General features: G+C 40.5%; 1 protein-coding gene across 1 annotated transcript in view; it reads left to right on the forward strand.

The window, feature by feature from the left end:
- The window catches only part of LOC103912610 (amine oxidase [flavin-containing] B-like), a 49,047-nt gene that overhangs the window by 17,135 nt on the left and 7,892 nt on the right, over nt 1-24,020 (forward strand). The window contains exons 3-10 of the mRNA XM_009318906.1: nt 715-852; nt 13,256-13,360; nt 14,123-14,214; nt 17,092-17,233; nt 18,551-18,700; nt 19,364-19,523; nt 20,943-21,039; nt 21,801-21,854. Of these exons, the coding sequence (XP_009317181.1) occupies nt 715-852; nt 13,256-13,360; nt 14,123-14,214; nt 17,092-17,233; nt 18,551-18,700; nt 19,364-19,523; nt 20,943-21,039; nt 21,801-21,854 (938 nt within the window). The remainder of the gene's footprint in view (nt 1-714; nt 853-13,255; nt 13,361-14,122; nt 14,215-17,091; nt 17,234-18,550; nt 18,701-19,363; nt 19,524-20,942; nt 21,040-21,800; nt 21,855-24,020) is intronic.

Genomic DNA, 24,020 nt, shown 5'->3' on the forward strand with positions numbered 1-24,020 from the left:
GGGGACAGAATACTTCTGTGTGATCTGCAGGCTCTGGAGTCATCAGTCCTTTCCTCTGGGAAGGAGAACATGATTAGCTAAATTCCAAAATCATTTCCCGGGGAGAGACACTGGAGAAATCTCTGTGAAAAAACAGCTGTAAGGCCAACCATGCCGTGAAGAGCCTTGAGCTGAACTGTAATGTGCCCTGTGAGGGGTGACGTAGGCTAGAGGAATGGCAGGGGTGGCTGGGAACTAGAACCAGCATGTCTCCCTTCACTCCTTTACCTTCTGCCCTATCTTGACCTGGGAGACCCCCTCCCACTCTGCTCATTAGAAAATCTTACCCGTGCTTTTTGCTAGTACAGTCTGTTTTGAACTAGTTGTTGGCAAGATGCCTGACTGAGCAAGAACCGCACAGATGTCTCTGACTCTGTCCTTCTCTCTCTCTGCCTGTCAGGCTCTTTCCTCTTGTGTTTGTTAAGGCTGTAATATAACAACAGGTCAGCTAAGCTGGTTATGAACTCCTTATCTGAAATTCTCGGTAATCGCCACACCAGAACTCTATGAAAGAATTGAAGTTTTCCATGGCGAGAGGAATCTTGGCCAAAATGCTCTGGGAGTGTTTCACTTAAAAAGCAATCCAGAGGAATTCTTTAACTTGTGTGCTATTTACAAGGGCTTACCTTTTTTTAATCTTTTTCCCCCTTTTGCATGTTGTGTGTAATAAACTAGAATAAGCAAGTCAAATATGTGGACCTTGGAGGAGCCTACGTGGGGCCAACACAAAATCGTCTCCTGCGGTTATCTAAAGAGTTAGGAATAGAGACGTATAAAGTGAATGAAGTTGAGCACCTGATACACCATGTCAAGGTAAGATGCTCTCAAGCGTGCTGCTGTAGACAGGTGAGTTGTAGTGATCTCCTTTCTCATTGTCTTCCATCAGTGCTACAGTGGAGTATACCTGTTTAAGTATGAATCATCTGAGTTTCTTGGAGAAAAATAAGTATGTTGGTAATGAAGAATTCGTACAAATTACTATATGCATGCACAACTGCGTGTGTACCCTGTAGACGCATCCTGTTACTGGTGCCTTAGTTCAGGTCTGAGCTCTTCGTGAAAAGGTCTCAAAAAGCTTCATTGTTTATGAACAGTGCAACTGTGACTCTTCTGTACAGGTCAGCTCTCATATACACTGCCCAAGTCCCTTTCAGAAGTCCTAGAAGTATCTTCAATCAGGCTGAAAGTTTCTCAGGATGGGCCTTGTAAACCAGTGACAATTATTATCCTGACTGAAAGAAACGTGAGAGGTTAAGTCTGGTTTTGCTGATGGGGAAACTAACACGCAGAGTAGCAAAAGGCATTGTAATAGTAATTGCAAAAGGCTCTGGGAGTCAAACATTTTTGTGGAGGCAGATCTAAATGATCTGTTCATGATCTGAAACAGGACAGCTATGGCAAAGCTGTTAAGAAGCCCATGTATTCTCAATATTTGTACTATGTTTTCTCCAAGAGCATCCTTTCTCCTTTCGTGATATAGAGCAGCGTTGCAGTCCCACAGAAGGGAAACTTTCTGCGTTAGTCCTGAAGAAATTAACATTGAGTTTCATTATATGCTTTTGCCAGTCATTGCACAATGGCTTTTCATAATATTTGTCAGATAGTAGTTGGTGTTTGATCAAAGATTAAAGAAAACATTGACAGATTTAAAAACAGCAATAGAGAAAAGGTGTTCTGACATATATTTTCCAATATTTTTCCCATTCAATTGTTATAAAAAAGTGTGTTCTCAAAGTGATTTGCTATGGTGACTGTCCACAGTTACTTCTGCTGTGGTAGAACTGATGGGTACATCCACACTGTTCTGTTTTGCGTGCCTGTGGCATCATCCTCAAAGCCAAATTTTCTGCTTGTTCACATTATTTAGCCTTCAGAGTCTCCTCAATAGCAATAGGAGGTCATGCCATGAGGGGAAACCTTAATGGTAGAAGACAATTGACATGGCCAGTCAGGATGACCAGCTCTCGGGACAACCTTGCTGTCCTAGCATGGGGGCATTCCAGAATGCTGCCAGAAGTCACTGAAGCCAAAGCTGAAGCTGACATTTGGGCCTGATTTATTGTCAGCAGCCAGTCAAGCATGGCTGCTTGTTTGGTAAGCTGGACCCCATTTTCTTTTAGGATCTCTACGAACCAGCTTGTGGGGGGATATTGGTATTACTATGCTGGTTGAAATAGCCTTTTGTTTTCAACAGGCTTTTAGAGTGAGGAAAACAGAGAATGGCAGAAAAGTAGAAGTTTGGGCTCCTGCCAAGGACAGTCTGTCTTTCCCTTGACCACAAGTGTCTTATTGCATGAGTTGCCAAAGGTTGCACATAGCCTTTTACCGTCATCTGTAGATACCTTTTAGCCCAGGGCGGTGAGTGCTGGTGTGAGTCAAGGCTCTCAGCTTTCCTCCCTACCCAGCACTGACAGGACTGGCATTCAGGGACGTATTCCAGACTGGCAGAGAGGGGCATGCCTTGGCTCTGTCTGTACGTTGGGCGTAGAAAGGGCCTTGAATTGGGACACTAAGCCATTAGGACACAAGTCCAAGGAACCTATACGGTAGCGTGACTTGTATCCAGAAATCCAGAGGTGGGGGAAGCCACTCTGCTCCTGGAGGCATTCAAGCCATCCAAGCCTGGAGATACGGGGTTCTTGCTACTTTGGTTAATGCCTGCATCTGTGGAAACATCCTGGGGGAGCTGTGAGGAAGGCTGAGGGCCTGGGCTTGCTCCAGCACTCATGTGCCTGTGCTAACACCTACTGAGATGCTCATAGACGACAGGTTATGCCCTTACATATGCCAGGGGAATGGAGCATCCATGGCAATTTGATGCAGGCAAGTGACTCAGTCTGAGTGCTGGCAGGCATGTGCGAGATTGCACTATGCCTTACGCAGAGCCATGGAAAAAGCTGCCCTGGAAGGGACCTTGGAGGTTCCTACTCCACCCTGGGCTTGGAGCAGTGTCTACCTCATAGTTACGTCAGGTTGCTTGGGGCCATTCCCAGTCAAGTGTTGAAAGTCTCCAAGGAGAGGGATCCCATCTGCTGACTGAAGTACTCCCAAGGCATGCTAAGAGCCTGCAGGTTGGATTCAGACAAATTTTGTAGGCCCAGGCTCCCAATGTGGCTGCGTGTAGGAGAGCTCCTGAAGAGAGAAGGGAGAGAAGTGTGTGCCAGGACTCCCTGGAAGCCAGGAGGAGACAGAGAGAAGACATATTCCACAGTCAGTAGCTCCTCCTTTGAATCTCCTAATTTCACTCATTTTAAGTCCTTTATTTCCTTTTTGCTTCTGTGTTTATACAACTGTGGAAAAGTATTATCATAGCAGAAGAATTACTTGCAGTTAAGGAATTGGAAGATGAACAGTATATAGTAGACATATGCATTGTTTTGTGGCCAAATCAGTGTCATAATCTTTACCCTTTTGCATTTCATTTAACTGTAATACGTTCCTTGGAGATCTCTTACTTTCAGCTGTGTGGCTTGCCCATGCATTCCCTGAAAATGGACAGTGTTCTTGTGAGCTCCCTGAAATTTAAGTAGTACTCTCAAGTCATAGCTTGCAAATAGGATTCCAAAATACGCAAATGTCTGTTGCCCCTGCATGAATTTGAATTCACATGCTGACCCAAGCTTTGTGACTGTGGCAAAATCTAATTAAATTCTAGACCACAAAATTCTCTCTGAACCCAGAGAGGCAATGAAACATAAAGGTTTTAATTCTTCTCTTGCTACACAATCAGGCATCACAGTGCATCTTGTAAAATCAGCTGCTGTTTTCGCATATACGCAAAGGCAAAAATCCAGCCTTTCATAGTTAATTAAATTCATTTTAGAGGCTTTTTAATACAAGTAATATATGCAGCTTCTTTGTACTACAAAATGAAAAGAATGCATTTTGTTGATCTCTGGGTGGGTCTCTGCTAATTAGGCTTTACCAACTTGATTGGGTTGTGTGGTTTTTTTCGCCTTTAATATTTTTAAATGTCAGGTTCTATTGTGAGATTATTTTTGATCTCACTTATATTGTGTGTGATATCTTCACAGAAACTCAAAATTATATTTCTTGCCCTACATTTTTTTTTCTTTTCCTCCACTTGTTAAGCAGCCTTTTGTATGGTCTTTGAATGGAGATTAGTATGTTCTTTTCATTTGCGTAAATACTGGTTCATCAGCCTTAGTGAGAAAATTGGTATAGCTCTGCAAGTAGTATTTGGTAGGCAAATTGCTGCCTGAACACCATTGCTTTTCCATGGCGTAACTGAAGTTAGGTTCATAAATCCAGATTAAAGAAGAAAAAGCAGACCTATCTGAGAAGTCATCATCTCCTAACAGTGCTCCCATTGGACTGATAAGCAGATGTAAAACACTTCTTAAAATAAGGTAACTTCTCCTTAGTTGCCCAAGAGAGGATTCAGGGCCCTACCTTAGATAGGTAGATTTGCAACTTTTGACTGGTGGTGGTTATTTTCCTCACCAAAATGACAGCTTTTGTCTTAGAAAAACAAACCAAAGTACATATAGTCCAGGTCATTTTTACCTTTGCCATGTAACAGTCCCTAGAAAGAAGTGTTGAAATAGGAAAACATGTCAATTATTGTGAGGGTTTAATTATCAACATATTTTCTTTGTTAATTCAAATTGTACTTCACTTTTGTGCAGTCCCAATAGCCATGCAAATTTCTTACATTTTAAAACACAAATTTATCAAATGTTATGAAATATGACACAGGTTCTTGACAGGGAGTTGCTGATGACTTCATTACCTCAGTTAAGTTCCCTGTAGAAGAATGGGGTTTTCTCATACCCATTCATCTGCCAGCAGCACTGGCTAGAGGTGTCCAAATGCATGTCATGCCCTCTTCAAGTTTAGCACAACTTTCATATACAATCGGCCTCTCTGGGGAGAATGCTAATGTGAACCCAGTCTGCAGCACATACTGAAGGTGAATATTTAGTCTTATACATGCAATACTTTTAACTAGGACCACAAATCCGCAGTGATGTTAGCGGGTTACGTACTGATCTACAATAGATCTGCAGAAAAAAATTTTACAGCCCTCTTGGGTGTCATTCATTTTCAGCTCTATTGTGCTTATTAAAATGCAGTTTGCTGTGGTCTTGTTCATGAATAAAAAATGTGATGGTCCTGTTGTACTGGGATTTAATTAGCAGCTGGATAAGTGCTATATCTAAAGTTATAGAATTTATTGGTGTTTCTTCTGTGGTATCAGTGATATATGCACTGAAGCTAAGCAATATGATTTATTTAAGCTTTTGATCTCCTTCTCTGCAAATCTAAGGGCAGTATCTCCTGGCATAGTCTGTAGTATATAACGTAACAGCTTAAATGTGTTTGTTTTTTTTTTTTTTGAACGACTAGATAAAAGTACTTTCATTTTTCTTTGTATATCTTAGAGTGCAGTCAGAGAATGAAAAGTCTGTGAGACTCTCAGTTGCCATCAGTTTAAGCGAGGAGAAATGGCATCACATTTCCCCCCCCACCCCACCCCCACCCCCCTTTTTGCTGACAATTTGTAAGCAAGAGCTTGGGGAACTGAAAAGAATACATCTGAATCTTTAAGAAGCTGGGCATCTGGTGTCTTGAAAAGGAAGTCAAGTAAATTCAAAGATGCTTAAATTACTACAGGGCCTTGGTAATTTCATATGTCATTACTGGAATGCAGATCTGTGTTATTTTAACTCTTCACTAGATACGAGGATGCAGGCATTTCTGTCACAAGACGCCATGTTATTAATCACGCTCGCTGGTAGCCTCAAAAGTGAGTCTGAGGATTGAATAGGCTGAGGTTGGTGAAAGCATCTTCCAGACTCCCACGAGGGATACCCTCCGTGCTGTGAATGAAGAGCAGTCATTGGCAGGACTATAGGAAGGGCTGGTCTTGTTTCGGTCTCATTGGACCTGCCCTGTAAATAAAGGGGCATCTTCCCTTTTTTGTGCCAGCCACCTGGCAGTAATTGCCAGAAGGAAGCTTGTAATTAGGCCTTTTTAATTAAAAGATGGATAATATTTGTATTACAGCAGCCTAAAAGAAGCAAGATTATGTACAGCAAATCTGCAAAGTGATCTCTGTCAAAGGGGACTGTAAAGCAAGGTCTTGCAAGGGATGTTTATTGATCAAGAAGATTGACTGGAAGACAGGTAGCTGTGACCTAATGGTAGGATAAGGATGAACATAGTAAGAAAAATGAACTGGAAATAAAGTATGCATTTCTTAATGAAATCCAAATGGAAAGAAACTTTCTCAGTCTTAGCCCTCCCAGACCCCAGGGTCTGTTCCCTAGGAGATAAGGAAAAGGAGCTGTGCTCCCACCTAGCTTATTTAATTCAGGCTGCTGGGGGAAAAGCTTCAATTGCATCTGATTGTAAGAACTGATTTTTGTTTCCCTTGAGAAGTTGATTGAGGTCTACAGAAAAACAGAATTAGACAAATGTGTATTTTATACAGGAACAGCTGGCTGAGCATACTGGGTCTCACACATCTGTAAAATTTTATGTAAGGTTTCATTTTTTGGGGGTAAGAAATTTAATAACCTGGAGTATTTCAGAAACAAAACTAGTAAGCCCGATGTTATCTTCTACTTTAAAGACAGTGTTTTAGTTGTGAGAGAGCATGGGTGCCCTGTGTGCTTGGTTATGTTATCTATGGGCAGAGCTCATTTGATGGCTTTCTCCCAAATGAAACTCCTCTTTTCTCCTGTTTTCATTTTTTTTGCCCATTTATCCGCTTTTGGGAGGGCAAGAAGTTTTTTTTTTTTAAGACTAATTCTAGAAATACTGAAGTTTTCTATTGATTTTATCCACTTAGTTGGCAGGTTTAATTCAGGTTTTGAAAGCCACACACAGGCCTGGTTTCTACGAGTATTTGGAACTACAGTCCCTATAAATCTGTGCTTCATAAGACATCTGAATACTTTTTGTAAAGGTGTTTTTTAGTGTCTGAACACAAAAAATCCCATTCTAGTAGGAAGGAGACTTAGTTAACTCTTTTCTCAGCTGATTGGAACAAATAGTTATATTCGCTTTTGAATTCAGAGCAGACCCTCAGTTTCCCTTTCTAAATCACTTCAGCGTTGTTTTTCTCATTCTGCCTTTTTGCAGATAAGACAAGTATTCTAGCAGTTGTATGACTGATGTTGTGGCAAAGTGAAGGTGGATTTTATTTCTATAATATGGCAGAAACAAATTGTTCCCAATTAGCTCCTTTCCTTTTCAGGATGCATGTTTCAAGCCAATGTGACTGGCTATGCTACACTTAAAATGGAATTACTTTTGCTGACCAAATTTCACAAAACACTCTGGCATCCACAGCTGATGATCTCAAATTAGATACTGAAAGATATTTGGAGGATATTTTGGCGTCTTAATATTGTAGCTTTGCACCATTAGTTATCTAGATTTTCTTGTGCTGCATTTATTTCTTCTAACCTATATATCTTTTCACCTTTAAGATATCTGTCAGTATAGTAACCAGCTTGAGCATATGAGCTCCTGAACAGTTTCTCAAAGAAGGGAACTTCAGTGAAGCTCAACACTGTTAGAGTTTTCTAACTAGGCCTGCATTCCCCTCTCAGCTTGGTCTAGCTAGCTGCCATATTTTATTGAGAATTATGATTACACAAGAGGCTTAGTCCCAAAGATACATATTGTTAGATGCTATGGATTAAAAAAAAAAAACAAACCCAAAGAACACCCCCCACAAACCAAACCAAAAGGATAGTTTCCCACAGGGCAGCAGATGAGAAACTGAATATCTGAGACGGGTATGGAGTTACAGCCTGAAGTGATGCTTTGCTGTTTCTCGTTTTCCTTCTCACAACTTTGCATCTTACCATTTCTGTGCTTTATATGAATGACGTTACTGGGATTTTTAAGTTGAGAGAACAAGGTGTGTGTGATGTCCCAGTGCTGTGAATCAGCAGAGGGCACTGTGTGCCTATAAACCTATGTAACCGTGAATTAACATGCAGAGTGACATCTTGGTGAAGTTTTAGCATCAGTTACTCCAAGGTTTAGATGATTTAGCTAAGGGAATATCTGTGCTCATTCAGTGATGCAGAGAATGTACCACAGCATCTCGTTTCTTCTAATGAAAGCTGACTATATTTATAAGATGTTTATACTGTGCTATAAAAAATGCATGGATCATTGGCACCAGGGCTTCAATTCACAGTACTGCATCCCACTCAGGCGCTACCTGGGTACATAACATTTAGGGGAGCATGAAGTTGTCTTGTGCCTGCAAAAAGAGACTTTCTCCTGAGACCCCACTCTGCATTGAGATACTGATGATATTTCCTGGCAGAGCATGTCCTTTCTCAGCCAACCATTCCCTCGCTCTCACCCTCCCAGGAGAAAGTGTGTGGGATCCGGTCCCTATGCCCTCCTGTTGCGGGTGGAGTGAGACTGTACTTCACTTGTAAGAGAGAAGCAACAATACTTTATTGATAGAAAACAGTGAGTTAAAGTGTGAATTAACAAAGTTCAATGGTCAATGCGACAGTGAACAAGATTCGATGGCAAGGTACACTTGATTATTTACTGCATAGAGGACAGGGTCAGACATTACTGTCAGGGAGACCCTCCTGTTGAGTCATGAGGTTCAGAAAGGGCCCCCTTGCTTTCTAAACTTCTCAGAGGAGTTTAGGTGTGGCTGGATCCAATCCTAGTCCCAGTCTTGGTCAATGGTTTATGTCTAAAGGATTATATATGCACAATCAATCCTTTATATCACTTAGCTAAGATTTCAAAGTTTGCATGCTATTAGTCACTTATCGAGTATCTGTCGCGGCAAGGAATCTCTCAACCTCGAGGAGTGACCTTGAGAGGCATCCCTACTCAAGGGGAGGTCCTGGCACGCAGCCCACTGCCATGCAGGAGAGCTCAACGGGCTCTTGGGCCGCTCACTATTTATAGGGGTAAGATGATTGACTCATAGTCATATTTACATACTGATAACTGTGGTTAGGTGGGCGCATTTCTCACAATAACCAAGAGCTATTGTGTTGTTATCTGGCTCCGGAATCCACTTCGTTAATGGACGAAGTATCACCGTCAGCATCCATTAACGACTGCCCCTGGTAGTTATCACTTAAGCAGTGTTACAGGAGATAAAGGTCAGGTTGGGTGGGTGGAGGGGGGGAGCACACCATCACACCTCCCAGCTGCTGGGGCTGATACTCAAGGGGCTGCTGATATTCAGTTGCCATGCTGTGTTTTTTCCCTTGTAATAACGCACTTCTTATGTCAGCTATTTGACCTGAAACAGAGCTGATGTGTGCAGAAAGTTTATTTCTATACTACTTATATTATATGGGTCCGGTGTAACTAAGCCAAACGTTGGTTGACGTGAAACAGATGGATGAGAAAAATCTGTTGGGAATTGTAATATTTGTGACAAACACTGAATTTCTCATTTCCCTGTTTGTTTATTCTTAAAACAGCTGGGTTGCATAAATTTCTTCCTTATAGTTTCAGCTTCTTCAGTATGCTTTAGCCCATACTGCAGCAACAGCCTTTGTAAGCAGCAGGTGACCCATACAATAGCAGAAGACCTCCAACTGCTGATGCTGATCTTCTGCTTTTTGAAGCATTGCAAGTGGCATCACGAAACAGTTTCTAAAAAATAATATATGCCTGTATTAAAGCCCTAAAAAAAAAAAAAGTAAGAAATACTTCTGAGCATTATAGTACTGGTGTTGAAATATGTCAAATGATCAGAAGGGGTGGTTATTATTGCTGTTTTTATACTGCTCTGGTTTAGGTATAAAAAAATACTTGAAAAGGAAATGTTTTGTGCATCTTGGGGCATATTTTTCATCTGTGTCTTGTTTTTCTTTAGAGATTATACAGCACCAGGAAGTATGGAGAATGCTATTCCCAGCAATATGATAGAAATAGGCAAATTTTGCCTAAATATCAATGAGGTTGCTGTTTTTTCAAAAGTGCAAATTCCTCAGAAGTAGAGCTGAAATGTTTTGGTTTGTTGGAAACTACTCAGAGCTATGTGTAGTCTTTCTTTGGTGCTGCTATTTTTGTTTCTGTGTAGAGTCTAGTCTTGCAGTTTCTTCTCAAAACAAAATTCTGATTGACAGCTCCTGGAGTTTTGTCTGTGTAGGAAATAAGGATCAGGCCTTAGATAATGTCTTAGGAGCTCTTGAAAGTAACTTTCACAGGAGACTCCCTCACTTTTATGATTGTTTTTATTTTTCCAGGTTGAAGTTTGTTCTTGTGCTTTATGAGACTTGTCACCCCAGATTTCTGCACGAGACATACCCAAGATTTCCCTTTCAGCAGTTCAAATGCAGTGAAATAGAAGAATACTAAAACAAAGATATGTTCTGTGTCTCTCTTAGCCATGCGCTCATGAGGAAGCACCACAGGGAATTCATAAGACTTGAGTTAACACAGAGGGGATAACTCAGTTAGGATTGCCTCTGGCAGAGCAGGAAGCTCAGAACAAAATTAATAATTGGAATAACCCATTCTGATGCTGTCCTGGTTTTCTGTTATGAAACACAGTATATGTGTTTCATAAATCTAAATCTGGGAAATGCTAGGTACTTAAAACCAAACTGATATGCTCTGTCTTTGGAATACCTACACGGTGTTTACACTAGTGAAGGGTGGCTCCAGTGCTCAGAAGAAGGCATGGTAAAACTGACTTCTTGCTGCCATAGGAGTTAGTTATGGATTTTTAATGTGCCCAAAAAGGCTAAAAGGTAGTTACCAACATGGTTCAGATGTTACTAGCTGGGACAGGAAGGTACTCAAGTCTGAGAGATTTTGCTGCTCTTTTATAGCCCTTTGGCAGCAGAGTATGAAGGTGTTCCCCAGTTCAAATTAATTTCATGTTAAGAGATTCCATAATAGTACCCAAATGTCTGTCGGGACCAAATGCTTCTGATGGAACAAGCTTACCGAGTTCATCTCCATCTACAGGGATATGTTTTCCTGATTCCAGTTTAATGTATTTTCATATGGTTGAGCGCAAGAGCTCTAGAAATGTGCTTTTATTCCATGCTGAATGAAAAAAAAAAAAAAAGCAAACAAAAAACCCCCCAGAAAACCAAAACCTCCATTTTCTGGAGGATTTGTGAACATGTGCTGTAATATCCATTCTTAAATTGGAAACGCTAAGTTTTCAACCGTGGTAACTCTGGCTCATAAAGTGACTGGAGATCTACTCTCGGTATGACAAAACTTCTGATTGAAAACTTCTTAAAATTTGATGGTTTGGCATTTTACAAACCATCATCTCTCCTCAAAAGCATTGCAAAATGAAATTGTTGTTTTGCAGTTACTTCTTCATATGTCCATGTACCAAAGAATTAATTCCTTTCCTCCCACACTTTGCTTTCTTCCTAACTTTCATTACCTTGGTGTTTCTGACAAGGATTCCGTTAGTCCTGCGTCTGTACAAAGACTAGGTGAAAAAACAGTTTCTTCTTCACTTTTTCTAACCTGTTGGGGTTTTTTTGTAAACTGATTTTCTTTTATCCTTAGGTTTGATTTTTGGCCTTACTGCTTTCTAAGTATATCTCTGTTTGAATTAAAGTCCTCAAAGTTATTAGCCAGCATTTTTCAAGGTTATATCTCACTTTGTTATTTCTGGACCAAGTTTTGAGTCTTTCAGGATCCCTTTGTGCCCTTTTACTGTGCAGATTTGAATAATGCGCTCTCTGTCCCTTCTTTCACATTATTAATAAAGAGGCTAAATTATATCAAGCCTGACACTTCTTCGAGTAAGCGGTCTTCTGATACTTCTCGTCAACAAGACACAGTGGTGGTGTTGTTACCTGGTTCTAAATATTAAATCTTGATGCAGTATTTCTTTCAAAGTCAGTGTAAATATTTTTTTTTTTTGGTGATGGGTTGGTGTGGCACTGCATCAAATATCTGTTAAAAGTTAGTACTTCTACCAATTGACATTCATACTGCTGCAGTGCCCACTTAAATACGTAATTTAATATGAGGTTTGAAAAATCAGCTGTGGCACACAATATGCCCTTTATTTTTATCTATTTTATGGAGTCCAGAATGCATTGTGAAAAAATGAGTAACCACATAATGCTAATGAGCACTTCGTTGTGAATTTTTAAAGCTGTGGTGCTGCCATCCATATAATATGTCAGTCAGGGAAATCCCATATAAATAAAATAACTCAACAAATTACCTGTCGTCTTCCACTCTTAATTCAGCTAGACTTTCTGAATATCTGGTAGTGGAGATACAGATATTTAAAATCTAACCATTAAATATATAATGATGTAGTTAGGACACTCGTATTGGCCACACTATCTCTGGAATTTATGGTCAGAGGTGTTGGATTGGAAGAATGAGTCATTATTAGTAAATGCTACATTTTCTGTAGAGCTGGGGATTTTTAGGTTAGCTGAAACCATTTTTTTCCAGGAAGGTCTCTGAGCTATGATTTTAGTGTATAGTAAAGCTCATCACAGCTGCTTTTGTCTGGTTTTGAAAGAAAAAGGAAAACCCACTAAATACAATTAACAGTTCAGTCTTTTAATGAACATTTAGGAGAAAAAAATGTAAGATATGTTTCTCTTTTTCAGTAACAAATAGCCAATTTTTCATCTTAGTTGAGCAGTGCTGTTCCATCTCTTTTTTTGGTCTGATCTTAGCGACTCTACTGCAGGGTATTAGTTTTGTTGCCCAGAAGTGCCCAAGGTAAAGCTTTGAAGACGCAAGGCAGTATCAGTTCTGCACACAACTGACTTAATTCAACTGTGTATCACACTTAAGTCACACAGGTAGAATAACAGGATCACAGAATGGTTGAGGTTGGAAGGGACCTCTAGAGATCATCTGGTCCAACACCCCTACTCAAGCAGGGCCACCTAGAGCCAGTTGCCCAGGACCATGTCCAGGTGGCTTTTGAATATGTCTAAGGATGGAGACTCCACCACCTCTCTGGGCAACCTGTGCCAGCGCTTGGTCACCCTCACAGTAAAAAAAATGTTTCCTCATGTTCAGACAGAACCTCCTGTTTCAGTTTGTGCCCATTACCTCTTGTTCTACGTGCACACACAGACATGATGGGTCAGAAGCTGTTACGTGTATTGATTAAATGTGTGCTTTCTTCCAGTGAACACTTAACCATTTGGTGCAGCTTCCCGCACGTAGAAGTCATGATTATGGTTGTATTTAGTTTTTATGATGTTTTTGTTTGTTTTTCATCTTGTAGGGTAAGTCTTACCCCTTTAAAGGTCCATTCCCTCCTATGTGGAATCCATTGGCCTACCTGGACTACAACAACCTATGGAGGACCATGGATGAAATGGGGAAGGAGGTATGGCATGAGGAACTGCAGCTGACCGTCTCAGCTCAGCTTTGTCTCCATGAGGGGCAGAGTGGAGGCAGGGCTAGGATGCAGATGGGCCAAGCTGCTCTAGCTTGAACAACCTGGTGCTGGCAAGAGCAGCATCGTGCCATGCATTTTGGTATGCACTGATGGTCAGAGCACATGTTATGAGTGGCATCCTGGTAAGCTTTTCTGAAGGCCGTGCTGCTGAGGCTGTCTGCAATCATACCTTTGTTTTTCTGGGTATATGAACATTAGGGTTTATGCATGTGATTTTTAGCACTTTGCCTGCCGATTGGGTAAGTAATATTTTAAGAGGCTTGTAGACTTCAAATATACGCCCTTCTCCACCCTCAAATTCAGCTCAACCATTTTAGTTTGTTATCAGTAGCATATGTTTTCTATTGACTGAGCTACAAGACTTTGAGAAGAGGTTGCAGTTACTTGCATAGGTGAATGGGAGAGATATGGAAGAACTCAGAGACATTCCCCAGTACTGTACTTTGCCTTTCTAGGCAAAGTTCTTAGCTCTAAAATTATTCTCTATTCTTACATTAAAAAAAAAAAATCTTAAAATAAACAAACAACAAAAAACTAAAAGCATCCTTTGTTAAGTTCACTATTACCTGCCAGGAATTTGCAGGCTGAATTACCATGTAAAGATGAGATTGTTTGTGATTGTTTGTGTTTGTTGTCTCTTTCTTATGCCACTCGTTCATTTGCTGATGAATGCTCTCTTATGTTCCTTAGATTCCCAGTGAAGCCCCGTGGAAAGCTCCACATGCAGAAGAATGGGACAAAATGACTATGCAAGATTTCATAGATAAAACTTGCTGGACTAAGTAAGAAACTCTTTAATACAAAATATAATAGCTTATATTTATATGCCTTAGAGCTCCATATAGGCGTTACTGTTTTGCAAACAGATATAACTACCACTAGAATACAGCCTTTTTAAAGAAATGGGGTGAGAAATTCTTGTAATAATGGACCACAACATCTGTCAGCACACACAGTAGATTCTGTTATATTTCCATAACTTTTTAGACTAAAATAAAGATAAAAAGAAAATGTATTTGGGGAGGTTTACTTCTGAAGACATAAGTAGTACCTTCATCTGTTATATGCACTTTCCCTCTCTTTACTGCGTGTTTAACTTTTACAAGAAAAATGCTCTGGCTACAGCAGGTTTTTGAATCAAACTTTTGATGGAACAACACACATTTATTCAGTGCTGGACCAGTTGATTTTACCAAAGTGCTATAAAAATAACATTTGTCTTGAAATAGCACTAAATCATTTTAACACCCATCATTCTGTTGTTTAACTGCTGCACTATATACCACCCAGGGAAACTGAAAATGCTTCCTGGTTTTATGTATATATCAAAGCAATTTTTCTTTGCTTGCCATTCAACAACAGTTTGATTGGTTTTCTTCACACTGAAGCAAAAAAACGCCATTAATTCTGCCTCGCTGTAAAGCAGATTGATTTCTGCAGCAACCCCTTCAGAATTGCTAAGCACCCGACACGTGGCTGCAGTGAGCCTGCACAAGCTTGGTGCAGAAGCCTGCTAGAGCTGACACTGTCATCGACAGGGGCATCTTTATGGCTAGCCAGCCTCTAGAGAGCAACATGATCATTGTTAATGGACAGTAGGCTGTTGTCCAAAATCTTTTAATCTTCCAGTTGTTTTGCTTTAACAAGAGTTACAATTGCACAAAAGCATATAGAAAGCCTTTCTTGTTTGTATTGCCATCCATATTCAGTAAAACCATATGGAAATGTATGCTGGTGGTTCTGCTGGCCATCTGAACCTCTGATTTGGTGAGGAACCATACCAGTTAGCAAAACGCCACGCACCGGTAGTCATTCAATATCCAATAGCTCACGTGACTACAGTCATTTTTTTTTTTTTTTCAAACTCTGATGGAATAAGACTTGACATTTTACCTGAATATTGGCATAACCGTCAGCCTCCCTTAATTCCAAGATGCTTTTCGGATTTTATATGTGCATCTCAGCTTGATTTGCCCAGTTTGTGCAAGATTTAGGTAACATGCTGTAGAAACTTTCCAACCTGGAAGGTAATGATCCAGAAGGGTAATCTTCTGCTGTTTCCTCTCATCTAACAGACTGTACAGATTTGCTTTTGGCTAAAATTGTGTGCTGGAAATACCCCGAGTGCTCTTAGTTGAAATCATACTGCCATTTCTAAATCACTGCCATCTCTAAAACACCAGGAGAAACCACGGAACTGAAATGCTAAAAAGCAATGGGAGAAGGCGGCAGAAACTACGAGAATTTAACCACCATCTAATACCTTCTGCTTATGAAATATTAATAAATACATATACTAATTCTCCCATTAGACAAAATATCTTTCAGAGTTGATCATATTTTACAGTATGTGTTTATACAGACAAAAATTGATGAATACTTTCTGTATTATTTTTGGCTGTCAAGAATGAAGCCAGCATGCACCCATATTTCAGAAAATGGATCAGCTTTTTACTTCAGTGGGACTCTGCATTTTTAGAAAGGACAGAAGATACCTTTTTTTCTATGTAGATCTACAGCTGTTTGAAATAGTATGTTTGAGTTATGCTTTTCACTTTTTTTTAAGTTTGAAGACTGAAAAAAGAAAGAAGCAACTAAAAGTGGATTCTGTACTGGTTTTGGAGGTTATTGATTGCCTGGTGCCTGGCATATGAAATACCTATAGAATCTCAGTCCCTGTCAATCACAATGTAGTTAAGCTGAGCATCTCCTGGTTCTGTCCATGTCCCTTTAAATTCCTCTTTAGAGTGAGGGCAGAGGAAGTGTTTACTTCTAATAGGAGAAATGTTTCCCTGAGCCTTAATTAACTCTGTCTTAATGCACCCCAAAATCTTGTACAGGTTTATACAATAATTTTCAGTAGAGCTGTTATGAAAGCGCCAACTGGAGGACATAAAGCAGTGATCCTTTTTCAGACACAGGCCACTTTCCACTTCTGTGTTCATCACCACTGACTACCAGACCACTGTTTAAAATACTGAGTTGAGCAATCAAAAGTTTGCTTTCCCTTTTCTTGCCAGACTTTTGCATGAATGTGTATATGCTGTCTCTTCACTTACGGCTTCCTACTTCCATTTCTTTCCTTGTTGTGTTCCAGCCGCAGCACTTTCCCTGAGCACAGCAGAGGAGTAGGCAGTGAGGGGATGCTGACTAATCCAGAGAGTTTAGATAATTAGCTTAGACAAGGTCCCTAACTTTTTTATGACAAATGTTGAATAATCCCTGTGCTGTGTACTTGAGGGACAGGCATTCAGCAGGTGCAAACAGAGCTGCAGATCTTGGATGTAACCTGGGAACCATGGGAGGACATGGTGGTTTTGGAGTCCAGTGAAGACAGGGGGACTTGCTTCCCTTAATCCTGAATCTAGGGTGACAAACTAGCTTTGTATTAGTAGCATAAAGTGGTATAAGCTTTCATTGGCTCTCGTGTCTCCTGGAGCCCTAATTTTGCTGGAATACAGCAGTGCTTGATTAACATTTTTTTGAAAAATGTTGCATAAAAGGAATTGATATTGTTTCGTACTTTAACTGAAATCAAGGAATCCTTTGCTCTCAGTGAAAGAAGAGGTTGCCAAAGATAGTCTCTCCCTTACTAAAGAACAAGATTGTCACCCTCCTTCAGTTTTTAAATTAATTCGCTTTCTTTGTCTTTGTTGCAGTGCTGCCAAGAGTTTCGCAACTCTGTTTGTGAATGTGGATGTCACTTCTGAACCCCACGAGGTCTCTGCCCTTTGGTTTTTGTGGTACGTGAAGCAGTGTGGGGGGACAACAAGGATATTCTCAACAACCAACGGAGGGCAGGTACTGTCAGCCATCACCTTCTGTGGCTTGTGACAGGCCCTGTTTTAACTTCCTTCTTTTGCTTGTTAATTTTGGTTCAGAGGGCCAACTGAGGCGTCCATGATTTTGAGCCGGTAGCACATTAATAACTAGTTCTGTTCATTTACACATTAATCTGGATCTTGCAAAACTAATGTTGAAGGCTATTCCTGTGCTGAAGGCATCGGCCCAGGGATCAGTAGATTTGTATCGGTTCCTGACTCTGGCTTCTTTTTGGACTCTGGTTGGAACACTTACTTTGCTTTTCCACTTTAAAAAAAGAAAGTATTACTTATGCTTATTTCTGTCATGAGGCTGAAGCAAGCCTTACCACTTCAGAAGCACTTACTGGGGATGGCAATGCTAGCTGCACGAGTGTGTAGAGTGCTCCAAATTAATACTGAAAATGTAGCCCAGAACTGGGTTCCTAAAGACACTAGCTCCCAGGATTAAAACTGTTAAGATTTTAAAATCAGTCTGAATAAAATGAACACCCCTGCTTAACTATGGTATTGCTCTGAAATGTTTGAAATCTGCTATATTTGTGCTGCTTCTGCATTTCAAGAAAGTAAAGACTCTGTTAATGGTCTTACACTTGAGAAATGCAAATGTTACTCAATGTATCAGAAATAATTCTATTTTAGAAATGAAAATTATTTAATCATAAATAAATAACCAAAAATACAAAGAATACAATAAAACATGTTTAAATTCATAAATATGCATAGACAAGCAATAATTATAGATAATTTAACTGTATATACATTGCATAAAATATTATTTGAATTCTGCATTATGTTAGAGGTGATTTGAGTTTAAATTAAGTTAGATAACATAACTGCAGGATACATTTTTGGTGTAAGCTACGTCACTTCCTTATACCTTGTTATTTATTACGAGGACTAGGGTTTCTACTTCTGATGCACAGACCTCTGCAGGGATAAGAGTGAAGTCAGAGAAAGGTTTAAAAGTTTAAGTGCTTTTCAGAAGTCTTGCTGATTCACACAGGTCTGTGGAATCCATTTGGAGACCACATGAGAAGGGCTTTTCTCATGAGGTTACTGATGCTTCTAGTTTTGGCTGGTGGTCAAATACGGGAAGTGTTTGAGGAGTTCACTGAAAGAGAAAGGGACGTGAATAGGTTTTCCAAGTGAGACTGCTGAACTTTCCTAAAAAGGTTTGATAACAACAGAACGGGATTTGTTTTGAAGCCCAAGCAAAATGTTCGTCATGACATGTGCTTCACATGCATCACTCTGCTGATTCTGCTTTGCCGAGTTGTCATTTTCTGTGTTTCAGGAGAGGAAGTTTGTTGGGGGCTCTGGCCAGATCAGTGAGAAAATAATGGAGCACCTGGGAGGCCGGGTGAAGCTGAGGAAGCCAGTCATCCGCATTGACCAGTCGGGTGAAAGTGTCATAGTGGAAACCTTAGATCATGAATTATATGAGGTAATGAAACCTCTAACATTCAAGCAACTGTTTGTGCTGGGATGGCTAGAAAGCCTTTAGCTCTTCCTTTTTGACTTCTCCAAAATCCTGTACAAAAATGAGGCAGAGATTAAAGTGACTATGACAGAAAATCACACTTTCTCGTTGTCCCTGAGTAATAGCAATGATGGAGCTTTAAAGTGATGCCTGAAAAGCAAAGTGTATATTCAAACTCTTCCTTCACTAGCATCTCTTCTAGTATTTGGTTACCTTCCAAATTAAAGGATAGTTGTAAGGTGAACACAAAAATGTAGCTTAGTAATAAACTTTCTGTGAAAAACATTTCAGGCTTTGCTTCCAAGTTGTAACAGAGGAGTCCAGATGGAAGGGAGACCAATGGACTCTTGTAACACAGAAAATCTTTCCACTGGCTTTTTTTCAAGTGCTGGGGAAAGAGCAGCTGCCCATCATTGGAACAGATGGCTGTTTATATAATGCTTGTTTGTTGTTTAACAACCAGGATTTTGTGAGGGTTCCGTTTTGCAATTCTTATGCTAAATGCCAAAGTTGCTTCAGAAGATACACCCTGCAGCCTCCCCAGATGTCTGCCAAGATCATTAGAGCAATATACTTAGGATGCAGTAGTGGAGAATGTATTTGGCTTATGTATAATTTCTTTTCCAGAGCAAATACGTGATCAGTGCCATTCCGCCAGCTCTTGGTTTGAAGATTCATTTCAACCCACCTTTGCCGCCAATGAGAAACCAGCTCATCAACCGAATCCCCATGGGCTCAGTGATCAAGTGCATTGTGTACTATAAGGAAACTTTCTGGAGAAAGAAGGGTATTATGTTTTAATTGAAGGGAATGGTAGTGACAGAGAGAGGGAAGAGGGTACATGGTAATGGAGTAGACTTTGTGTTTAGAGGATGCTGGACTTTTAGAAGGAGACTTCGTACACTTCTGTGCCACTTTTGCCTTTCCCTGTTTGAGAAACTTGAGAGATCGGTTGGGAAGAGAGAGTGGATGGGAGAATAAAAAGGAGGAGGTAGGCGTGAAGGGAGAACTCATGTCTGTTACTTATTGCCTTGGTTGTTCTTTGTTGTCCTCTCCTTTTCCTTCGGTGGCACCTGGGTATGAGATGAGTCTCTCCCGCTTGTACAGTAATCTAAAGGTACAAGTGATATGTGATGGAGAGAGGTTTTATCCCATCAGTTATCAGCCTGCGAAAACTTTGCCTTCTGGATGGGCAGGATTAATTTAAGGTGTCTTCACATAGACCATCCCCAGCTGGGCTAGCCATCCTGCACTCCCTTTACATGGAATACTTCCATCGTGATTCCTCAGATCTCTTTTAGAACTCACTGAATCTAAGACAATCTGCAATGTAATAACACCCATTTCTCTTCACTGGTTATAAAGAGTCCACATCTGTGTTTGTCCACAGATGTAGACACCCTTCATCTCTGTGAATGATTTTAAGAGTTCTGGATCCTGGCATATTCTAGCTATTAGGTTTGGGATGGATTGGCAAGAGGTGACTCCCATTTTCTGGTAGAACCCATAGTTTGCGTACTGTGCTTTGCTAACACTGTTGTTCTTCTTTTAAGAACAATTTCTTCAAACTCTTCTTTTAAGCACAATTGTGTTTTCAAAACAATGTACAAATATCTCCTCCTATGTCTAATGTAAATGTCATATACAGAAACAATTGTGCTTGAGGCACTTGAACATCTTCAGTATCTGAGAGCAGTCTATTTCTGTGCAATTAATAATTACCTTGCTAACTGGGTTGCAGAATAATTTATTTTTCTATCATGAATTCAACAATAGGAGGTTCCTTTATTGACTTTCTGTTTTAAAGATGCTTAAAAAGGATTGTTCATTGTCAGCATATCTCAGATCTGAGTTTTCTCTTCTAGAGATGATCTAGCGCTTCTCTGAGCCAAAGGAATACTGCTGCAAGGGAGCTGTGTGCTAATCTTTGTCAATTATGGGGATTGCTTTACTTGTTTTTTTTGTTGTGCTTTCCTTTGTTTTCATATCTCCCTATGCTAGAATCATAGAATCAGAGAATGACAGAGATTGGGAGGGACCTCTGGATGTCATCTAGTCCAATGCCTTGCTCAAAGCAGGGTGAATTTAGATCAGGTTGTTTAGGGCTTTTTCCGGTCAAGTTCTGAATATTTCACAACTTCTTGGAAGCTCGTTCCTGCGTTTGGATACATGAATCCTAACTTCTTTTCCACTTTGTGCTTACCAGGGTATTGTGGTACCATGATCATTGAAGATGAGGATGCTGCAATTGGTTTAACACTTGATGATACTAAGCCTGATGGCAGCTTTCCTGCCATAATAGGGTAAGAGGCAAAGAAGGTGGCTAGTTAATGCCTTTTTATTTTACCTTAGAGGCAACAGTTGAAACAGAAAACCTGCTACTTTTGAAGGGAAATACATTAAAATAGTTACAGGATTGACTTTCTCGGTGTGTGGTGAATATGTTCTATGAACTTTTCTTTCAAAAAACTTCCCCCCCCAAAAAAAAAGAAATTATATTTTTCTTCTCTTTTTCTCACTGTCACCTTTTGCCTTTTTGTGTGGCAAAATACAAAATTGGAGAAGAGGAAAGGAAGGAGAAGAAAAAAGGGAGTGATTGCAGATATGTAAAGTTTTCTCCAAATATTTTGCCTCCCCCCAAACCTTCTAGTTCTTTAAATGATAATTTGTTTTCTAGAATTATATTTTGTTTTGTTCTGTTTTTTCAAACAGCCAGAGAGTATGATCAGTCTTAAAGTTTATTTAACAATAATTTCCAGTTCAATCCCAGGCTTCACCTCCTGTTGTTAATGCCTGCATGCACTGCTGTATAAAGTTAAGGTCATTGGGAAACAGCTCATACAAATATTCTAACCTGAATCTCAGAGTGGTTCCTTCCACAGTGAGTCCAGCAGGTGTAGCATATAACATTATGCACAGGTGAAATGGATATTTTGGATAGAGACCCAAAAGCTAATACTATGAATCACAAGCATCTCATCATAAGGTATTGGCATTTTAAATAATGCAGGAAATGTAGTAACATGATGGAAGTGAGTTGTTTGTGGTCTTCCTTTTTTTACAGCTTCATTCTTGCTCGGAAGTGTAGAAGACTGACAGGTCTCACAAAAGAAGAAAGGTAAGTACAAACACTGGAGATCTGCATGGAATCTGAGTCAAACTTTTGTTATAAATGACCAGAGCAGGAAAAAAGAAGTCCTAATTCGAAGGAAGTTTTCTGTAACTTTTGCAACAGTAGGAAGACATGTCACTTTAAGGAGAAGATCTCTTATTTGTTTTTGGATGAAGACCCCACAGAATTCCCACAAACAGGCAGCAGATGTGGTAGCTAGCCCCTGCCCTTTGGATGCTCTCTTGTCCTGGTTCTCATTTTCCAGCAGGACTGCTCTGCTTATTGTGACTTTGGCAAAAGAACTGCTCTAAGGTGCTGACTATGAAAGTAGTGTAGATATTCTGCTGCCCTTACTGGAAAGCATCCAGGGCCAGCCTCCTCCCTCCCCACTGCTACCCTTCTGGCTTCTTGAAGTGTGCTGAGCTCTTTGAAAGCTTGTCAGAGGGGACTCGTCCCCAGCTGTAGCTGCTGTGATGAGACCTCCGCATCACGAAGGGGTCAAAAAGCTGCCTCCAGCTCTCCACCCTCAGTTATGGGGAAAAAATGCCCTTTAGGCACAGATGAAGGTCTTTTTTACTGTCTTGTTGAAACAAATCTCTGCATACAGTAGTGCTCTTTTATTTATTACTAAAATAGAATTTACAAAGTAATGAGTTTTTTCCATCACATTGATTCACAGTATCTGATCAAATTAAAGCTACAAGTAGAGAGTGTGGATATGAGGAGAGCCTTATTTTGACATGGAGAAAATACATTTGTTTTTAAAGCATGCCACAAGGAATACTGTGTCCAAGTAAACATTTTTACAGTAATAGCTGGTCTAACTAGAGAAGATGGAGTCTTCTCAGATTAGCTTTGCAGGTAGTCTAGCAGTCTGTGGATAATGGGTCTAAATGGGGCTGTTAATGTCCCAGTCTTTTCAAATGACAGCCTGGTACCACAGAGCACTTTTAATTTTGGCAGGAATGGACAAGGCAGCCTTTTCCGGAGCACTCAGGCTTTGAGGTAGATCCCCAGCAGGTGACTGACGATAAAAGTAGTGTAGGTATTTGTTGTGGTTTAACCTCAGTTGGCAACTGAGCACCACGCAGCTGCTCGCTCACTCCCCCCCAGTGGGATGGGGGAGAGAATCAGAAGGGTAAAAGTGAGAAAACTTGTGGGTTGAGATAAAAACAGTTTAACAGGTAAAGCAAAAGCCGCGCACGCAAGCAAAGCAAAACAAGGAATTCATTCACTACTTCCCATGGGCAGGCAGGTGTTCAGCCATCTCCAGGAAAGCAGGGCTCCCTCACGCGTAACGGTCACTTGGGAAGACAAACACTGTCACTCTAGACTCCACCGTCCCCCCATCCTTCTTCTTCCCCCAGCTTTATATACTGAGCATGACGTCACATGGTATGGAATATCCCGTTGGCCAGTTTGGGTCAGCTGTTCTGGCTGTGCCCCCTCCCGGCTTCTTGTGCACCTCCAGCCTTCTCAGTCGGTAGAGCATGGGAAACCAAAAAGTCCTTGGCCAGTGTAAGCATTACCTAGCAACAACTAAAACATCGGTGTGTTATCAACTTTGTTCTCATCCTAAATCCAAAACACAGCACTGTACCAGCTACTAGGAAGGAAATTAACTCTATCCCTGCTGAAACCAGGACAGTATTCTGAAATCCAGTGTGCCCAGCATTTTAAGTCATCATAAACACCAAATGGTGTCTTATGCTGTGTGACAATACGCTAGATACAACTGAGCATTTGCAGTATTTGAGAACAGCTTCCCTTTCTGTGAAATGAAGGGCTGTCCTGGCTGTTTGCAAGGCACTGTGAAGGAAAGGTTGCTTTCCCCTGGGCTTTAAAAGCATTAGCACAATTAACTGACCCTGCTGCTGCCTACGGCCAAGTTTTAAACAAAAGGATTTTGAATTCCTGTCTTTTGAGGAATAAACCTTTGTCGTGGCTTAACCTCAATTGGCAACTGAGCACCACGCAGCTGCTCACTCACATTCCCCCCCGGTGGGATGGGGGAGAGAATTGGAAGAGCACAAGTGAGAAAAACTTGTGGGTTGAGATAAAAACAGTTTAATAATTGAAATAAAATGATGATAATAATAATATGATGATAATAATAATAATAATACACAAAGCAAGGGATGCACAGTCCAATTGCTCACCACCCACTGACCG

This window comes from Pygoscelis adeliae, unplaced genomic scaffold (assembly GCF_000699105.1).
Source record: "Pygoscelis adeliae isolate BGI_AS28 unplaced genomic scaffold, ASM69910v1 Scaffold92, whole genome shotgun sequence".
NCBI lineage: Eukaryota > Metazoa > Chordata > Aves > Sphenisciformes > Spheniscidae > Pygoscelis > Pygoscelis adeliae.